This window comes from Embiotoca jacksoni, unplaced genomic scaffold, assembly GCF_022577435.1.
Source record: "Embiotoca jacksoni isolate LCO1_2020_lvr unplaced genomic scaffold, fEmbJac1.0.p SCAF_13, whole genome shotgun sequence".
Classification (NCBI taxonomy): Eukaryota; Metazoa; Chordata; class Actinopteri; family Embiotocidae; genus Embiotoca; species Embiotoca jacksoni.
Genome location: NW_027185263.1, coordinates 9,351,289 through 9,358,679, shown reverse-complemented (window position 1 = coordinate 9,358,679; position 7,391 = coordinate 9,351,289). Strand labels below are relative to the sequence as shown.

The 7,391-nt window shown below is 38.1% G+C and overlaps 1 protein-coding gene across 1 annotated transcript; it reads left to right on the top strand.

The window, feature by feature from the left end:
- Nucleotides 1-134: 134 nt before the first annotated feature.
- On the top strand, nucleotides 135-6,258 carry LOC138196351 (lysosomal proton-coupled steroid conjugate and bile acid symporter SLC46A3). The gene is made up of 6 exons (XM_069146309.1): nucleotides 135-249; nucleotides 757-969; nucleotides 2,333-3,215; nucleotides 4,045-4,128; nucleotides 4,367-4,523; nucleotides 5,561-6,258. The coding sequence occupies exons 2-6, from the start codon at nucleotides 778-780 to the stop codon at nucleotides 5,676-5,678; spliced, it is 1,434 nt and encodes a 477-aa protein (XP_069002410.1). The 5' UTR covers nucleotides 135-249; nucleotides 757-777; the 3' UTR covers nucleotides 5,679-6,258.
- Nucleotides 6,259-7,391: the final 1,133 nt, after the last annotated feature.

Genomic DNA, 7,391 nt, shown 5'->3' with positions numbered 1-7,391 from the left:
CGACACGCAACGTAACAAAATGTTCTCGTCCAACCTTACACACGATTGACAGTTTGTAAAATCCATTGAGAGCAGCGCTGAAAAACCCACCGTCCAATCACGTGGACTTAAAGGCGGGATCTCCTCGTTTCATAATTACTTCCAACACTCGTGTTTTAAAAAAAAGAGTTTAAACCCAATTCGTAAACACAACGCTGTCCGGGGTTTAATGAACCGAGACGAACATCATCCAGGCGTCTATTTAAATAGGTAGGTATTAAACTGTATTCTCTTGGCAATATCTCTGTTGTCTGCGCTGTTGTTTACCGGAGGGTTATCTAATGACCTTACCTCGTTCATCCTATATTCACGGTCGTATTTTTATTTATTTTTTTCCTATTTTCCATGTTTTGTTTAAAACTGTAAGACACTCACGGATCCATAATGTAGTGGATCGTGTCCGATCACAGAAAGACAAACGTAACCAAACAGATATTTACTGTATATCCACGTACACCATTTCTTATTAGGATAGTGGAATAATTTCTGTCGCTTGTAAAGAGGAATGTGGTGTCATCTGTTTATTACACTGTACCTGATTGTTGGGAAGTTTTGAGGTTTGCAACAACACAGTTCCTCACTGGAACGGAAACTGGCCACCTCTTACATTGCAATATGTTTTGAAGAACCTAACAGTTCACCTGTAGGCTACTTGTGTCTAAATGTCTGTGTCCATGTTAATTTCTCAATATATTCTTTTGATCTCTTTTTTTTTAGGGGATTTTTCGGCCCCTTCAAATGAAGGGTCTTTTCCTTGTGGAGCCTGTGGTGGCCCTCTATGCTTTTTCAAGCTTTCTTATCTATCCTCTTGTGCAGCAATATGTGTACCGGAGGCTCTGGGTGCAGCTGACAAACACCACCTATCCCATCTCTGACAACAGCTCCAGATGTGCATTAAATGGCAGCAACAACCAGTCAAACTATAATGAGGTCAGTCAATAATCACTGGATGTAAGAGCGCATTCATTAATGCAACTCAAAGTCAAAGAACTATTCTCAACAACCTGTGCAACAAGTTGTATTTTAGTTCCTCTTCACTGAAAGCTGAAGCTAAAAAATGTCGTACTACGCAAAAGGTTTTGGCAATAAGATAAAGTGGATATCATTTCAAAACTAATGCCATAAATGGTTTTATTTACTGAATTGCTTTTTAAAATAGGACCAGTCATTTTATGTGCACAGTTTCTCAAGGTACATTACAGGTTGCTTGTTCAAAGTATCTTGTAGAACTTGCCAAAGGTCCTCTGTAACTTTATGACGATGATGATGTTAAGGTCATTTGTGACGGAGGTCCTTGCTCTTTTTGCACCCTACATAATTAATTTGGCACTGATCAGATACCTCTCTGATTGTGTGATGGATAACAATCTAAATATCTAAAGTTACTCAAAAGTATGCACAGTGGAGTACTTAAATTAACTTTTCCAGCACTGTACAATCACATTTTCAGTATACCAAGTTCTGAAATGTTGTCATGGCATTAACATTGTCAATATCATATGAAAACATGTGACACTGTGCCAATCACTGTTGTGTTGTGGTTTCTGCATGTTGATAAAAAAGAACGTCAGGATTCTTTCAGCTCAGTCTCACTTGTATCTTAGCAACTGTTCATGTCAGTTTTCATGCTTTTCTGTTATGACTCAGCATGAAATTTTCAAATAATCCATCAAGATCCCCTTTTGCAACACAGCTTAGGAAACAGGAAAGCATTTAGCTACTGACGGCACAATGTGATCATATGTAAGGGAGACTTGTGACTGAAGTTCACTTGTCTGAATTTGTAAAGATACTGACATACTGCACCAGAGTTATAATTAAATTCACTATTATGTAAGATAACTTGGCATCACTTTAATTCATTTACAGCAAGTAAGTCTGCAATACACTAAAGCATACCACATTATATTAGCAATTTAGAATAAATATTCTTCTGTAAGAATTAGCAGCGTTTTATTTCTAGCATGTACTTTTAGATTAAGAATGAAAAATAAATGGGAAGTGAAAACAAACACAGACTGAAAAAACCTGTCTGAGTAGCCACAGCTGCACCTGTTGCACCATATATAGCTTTGTTTCTTTTGGTCCTGAACAAGGAAACCTCACATGAAATGTCTTCAATTGTTGAAAGTTCCTTGTTGTGTTGTGTTTCATGACATTAGAGTGTTACTTTATTTTTTTGTGCCATTTGTCAGAAAGCTACCCATTTTCAGGTAGTTATTTTGCCTTTTGAGACCTGATATAACAGTTGAATGTCAACTAAAGCATGCTCTTCCTCTTTCTGCTTTTCCAGGAGGTCCAGAGGCAGGCATCTCTCTTCTCCCTTTACTCAGAGGTCCTCTCCACAATCCCATCTTTGGTTGTCACTCTCTTGCTGGTGGCCTACAGCGACCGGGGTGGACGCAAACTCCCCATTGTATTGCCTTTGTTTGGCACCTTGATTTACACCTTGTCCTTCCTGACTGTGTCCTACTTTGAGCTAAATGTTTACTTGCTGATTGGCTCCTCACTTCTTAGTTCTCTATTTGGTGGTTTGGGCACATTTATCGGGGGCTGTTTCGCCTATATAGCAGACTTGTGTGACGATGGTCGTCAGAAGACGTTGCGCATGGCTGGACTCGACATGATGATTGGCCTTTTGTCCGGGGTGGCTGCAATATCAACAGGCTACTTCCTGAGAGCTGCCGGCTTTAACTGGCCTTTCCTAACCTCAGCATTGTTTCTGTGTTTGAATATACTCTATGTAGTTTTCATCCTAGAAGAGACTATAAAGAAACTTCCCACTGAAGGCATTGTTTTAGATGGGTCTCCTCAGCCCTCTGCCATAAAACAGATAGTCTGTGGGGTCTACTGGATGTTTGCTGGAGCCAACAGCAGAACTAAAACTGTTTTGGCCCTCCTGATACTTGTTTTCACCAGCTTTTCCTTCACCTATCTAGGTGGCCTCTCCTTGATTACACTATATGAGCTAAATAAGCCACTGTGCTGGACTGAGATCCTGATTGGCTATGGCTCAGCACTGTCCACCTTAGTGTTCCTGACTAGTTTTTTGGGAGTGATGGTTTTGACAAACTGTGGTGTACCACAGCTGCTCATCATCCTGCTGGGGATTCTGTCTGTCATGGCAGGCATGGTCCTGGTGGCGTTTGCTAAGACCACTTTATTGATGTTTATAGGTAAGACAAAACATCCACAACTATTGAGCAGCTCATACCAATAACATACAGCAGCTTTGATTCTTCTGCGCAGTGAAAAGAAATCCCCCAAACTGTCTGTCAGTTTTTAATATGTTTAAGTACACAGAGAGCAAAATGCACAGTCCCCATTCTGTGTGGAAATCTATACCAAAGTTGATCTAAATTTTATATCAGGCTTTTACAGTTTGAGTTAACTTTGGGAAACTAACTTAATTATTCTAATTCAGTCTATTGAAGACTCATTAGTTTCAGATACATTTTTGAATCTAACTATTTTTGCATGGAGGAAAGACTGTGGGTGTTTTCGTGTTCAGTGTAACAGCAAGCAAAACCTGTTTTACTTGATTCTTGTTTTGAAACTGGCAGGTTTAAAAACAAAGACCATATCATGTTGAAAATAAGACACATTTTAGTCGCAGAAAATATAAAAAAGACCAAGTGGAATATGTTGTATAACAGAAACATACACATAAAAAAAAAATTACAGGCTTTCGCACGGGTTACTGATTAACATAACCTACTTTTACAACAGTTTTACAAGGTTTAGAATTGCTAAGGTTTCTTAAGATTATAGTATTGCCTTGTAAGCCTATAAGACAATAATTGTGATATTTTATCGCTTCTTTGTTTATTTAATTCATCTTATAGCCAGTATCCAAATGAGAGGAGTTAAATCTGTTACATTTATAATGTCTGAAAATTGTTTACAACTATGATGTGTGTTTTTACAATTTGGTGTAGTTACATTAATACTGCTGCAATATTATGTATAATATGATTTCAATCTTCTTTTATTTGTTTCCCACAGTGAGAGTACCAATGCTTCTGTCTATCATGCCTTTCCCTGTTCTGCGCTCCATGATGTCAAAGATAATCTCAAAGTCTGAGCAGGGTGAGTGGGTTTAGGGCTCTATGTGAACCATGAAACCGTGTCTGAGTGTCTGTTTGTGGAGTCAGAGACCAGTGAAGAGTTTCCCTTCCCACTAACTTCAGGGTGTACTTGAAAACAAAGCACTCAAAGTTTCTGTTCCTTTTAGCAAAGGGTAAAAGTAAACTGTTTGATTTTAAGCATCATATGTTATTTATTTCTTTAAAATAATTCTCTTCTCTTTTGGGTGGGTTTTTTGCAGGAACTCTGTTTGCCTGTCTTTCCTTCCTGGACAGTTTAACGGGCAGTATCTCATCCGCAGTCTTCAACAGTGTTTATGCTGTTACAGTGGCATGGTGCCCTGGCTTTGTCTTCTTGTTGTCTGCAGGACTCTGTGCCATTCCTTTGTTTGTCCTGGGGTAAGTTAATTATATTGCCAATGTATGACAACCTGAAAGCAGCCTACTAGAACTTTGACATGTTTTATCAAAAAGTGTATTACGAAAAATAGTTAGAAGCAAGCAATTTGCAATATTGTACCTCCGAGGCATTACTTATTTCCATTAGTTCTATATTATCATAAAAATCAACCTGTAGCTACTTGAAACCTGCATCTACTACAGGTCTCTCATTATTTTTGTCGAAGTTATGTTACAGCATGTTGCAACGCAAAAATAATCATTCTCCATTTTCAAAACTATACTCAGTGGTGCATTCAAAGCCGCTTCCAAAAATGATGCCATGCTAAAAGGCCATAAAGTACACTGTATTGTACACTGTGTTCTCTTACAGGTTTTTTTTGTCACACTGAGTTGGCAAAGTAGTGCTGCTTAGTCAGTCTGGGAGGTGTAGCGTGAAACATGAAACTCCTTGATCGAGTCCAACTCTGTCACATGGCCTGCTTCTTCTATTACATAGTGGGCAGTCAAAGAATGACAAAGTCACTGATTCAGCAATCTCATATAGCCATGAAAAGTATTTTCAGTGTGTCATGTACTAACATTCTAGATTTAGTCACTTTAATAACAAATTCTGTGTGCTCTCACAAATCATGTTATTGACGCCCACTGAAATTGACCTGTCTGTTGTAGCCATTTTTAAAACCACTATTCCATGCAATGAATTTGTTTGGTAACCCTTTGGCTGAAAAAGATTACCAGTAAGGATTCTACAAAACTGAGATGCATCTTGCACTGTAGTGTGTATGAACCAGGTGTTTACATCTTCTAATTGCGGTTTATTTCTTATTGGAGCATGGGGAATATCAGTGATTTTGATGGTTAAAAATATGTGGTTTGGAAATGTGTCCAACTCGGTAAAGCTGATGCAGGTGTGCAAAAAGATGAAACAATGACACTTCAGAGAGGATAATTGCCCGATTTAGCTGGAGCTATTAATCAATAGAAATTTATACCATTTTTTTCTGCCTCTCTTATACCCATTTTCCACATTTCAGGGTGGTGGGTTTGATTGGAGTCGATGTCCCCAAAGAGTACGAAAATCCAGACCCTGTCTCCTCCTCAGAGGAGAAACCTGCTGATGAGCACAATGAGAACAGTCCTCTTATTAGCTGAGCCACATGGACTACCAAAACCTAACTTGCACTTTTTTTGTTGTTATGCTTGTTTGTGTTGTCAACAGACTGGTTATGATACAGCAAGTCTTTTTTTCTTTTGTACAAGAACAATGTTGGATTCGAGCTCTGTTAAGATGGAGTGTAAATGAAATATATGAAGTTTTTCAGTGAAGGAATATTAAGAGACCCGCTGTTCATCTAATGTAACGGGTGTTTAGAAGAGAGTCGTGTGTGAAAATATTTGTTATGCCTCAAAACAGCCTGACTGTGACATTACTAACACCTTCCAAAAGATTTAATGTGGTTGTTTTTACATGTTCATTGTGTGATATGATTTTCTTTTTATAAAACATTTGAGCTCTCAGTTACAGATCAGACATGCCTTTTGTCCCTTAGCCTTTCTGTTTTAGTGCAGTTTTAATTTAATTGTTTAGAAAGAGGTCCACCATCACTCTAAGAAGACATGTCATTAATATGCAGTGTGCTATAAGTCTTGTTTATTACATAATTATGTGTATTATCCAGCTCCTTCTGAATAATGTAAAAATACATCAAAATAAATAAATATAATAAAATTATTATAGCCTACATGTTTCTATTTAGGATTCAAGAAATTGTCAGGAAGACCTAAGAGAAGACCTAATTACTATTTTAATGAAAGAGCATATATCAGGGCTGGACTGGGACATTTGGCATTTTTGACCGGGTGGCCCACCACAATCGGTATCACAGGAGGATAAAAAAAAAGAAGAAGAAGAATTAAAATTGCAAACAGTGATATGCGGGCCCTCGCATATTGGGAATCCAGCGGGTCCGGGACGCTGCAAGTATTATTATTATTTTTTTTTTGCTGCTAATGAAAACACTCTTCATTATACGTCTGTGTATATAATTCATCCTATTGGTTGCTGAAACCATCTCAAATGGCAATGAATAAGCTGTCTCTTAACATCAATACCTCTGAAGAGTTGTCAAGGAAATTCCTTGTTTACGTTACGTGTTTTTGCAGTGAAGCCTTTATCTTGATAAAAAGCCGTCTCACTAATTAGACTCGGTTACTGGAAAACCAAGACATCGGACAGTAAAAGTATGCAGACTGTTTGTTTGACAGTGAAGATTAAGAAAATGAACACCAGGATTTCATTTGTAAAACCATGCAAAAACGTTTATCAAGACCAAATTTGAGGATCTCGAGACAATAAAGATACAAGTTTTCTTCTTAGCCTATAGGTGTAGACCGATCAATGAGTGATTCAGTGATTTAAATGGACTGAAGGAAGTGAACTAAAATGTAAATTACATCTTGCTAACAGATGTGTTCATTCAGTTACAAGTGTCACATATCTTTTCCCACAAAGGTCAATTTAAACTCTCATTTTTCTTGTCACAGACATACCTGCCAGCAGCAACACAATGTAATTATACTGTGAAGGAAATTCTGCTTTGCCTGAATATGTGTGACTAAACTGCTAATTTTCTTTGGTTGAGCCTGGAGTTGGGAGCTTGACTCTCATTTAAATCTGTGGGGAAGGTCCTACTAGCATGCTCAAATGGTGTGATCTCTTGTATATTGACCACTAGGTGTCACTCTTGGTCCAGGCTTTCAGGCACATGGGCGTGCTGGACACTTACAATATCACCCTACACTCTACTGGTAGAGTTAAAGATTGAGCATGTGCTCCTCTGCTTTGTAGCCTCTCTGTTTTTTCAT

What these genes read in the sequence shown, in the direction of transcription:
- LOC138196351 (XM_069146309.1), top strand. Translation starts at nt 778, where the DNA reads ATGAAGGGTCTTTTCCTTGTGGAGCCTGTGGTGGCCCTCTATGCTTTT. An exon ending in ACCAGTCAAACTATAATGAG is followed by an intron (nt 970 to 2,332) that starts GTCAGTCAATAA and finishes CTGCTTTTCCAG; the next exon opens with GAGGTCCAGAGGCAGGCATC. An exon ending in CACTTTATTGATGTTTATAG is followed by an intron (nt 3,216 to 4,044) that starts GTAAGACAAAAC and finishes TGTTTCCCACAG; the next exon opens with TGAGAGTACCAATGCTTCTG.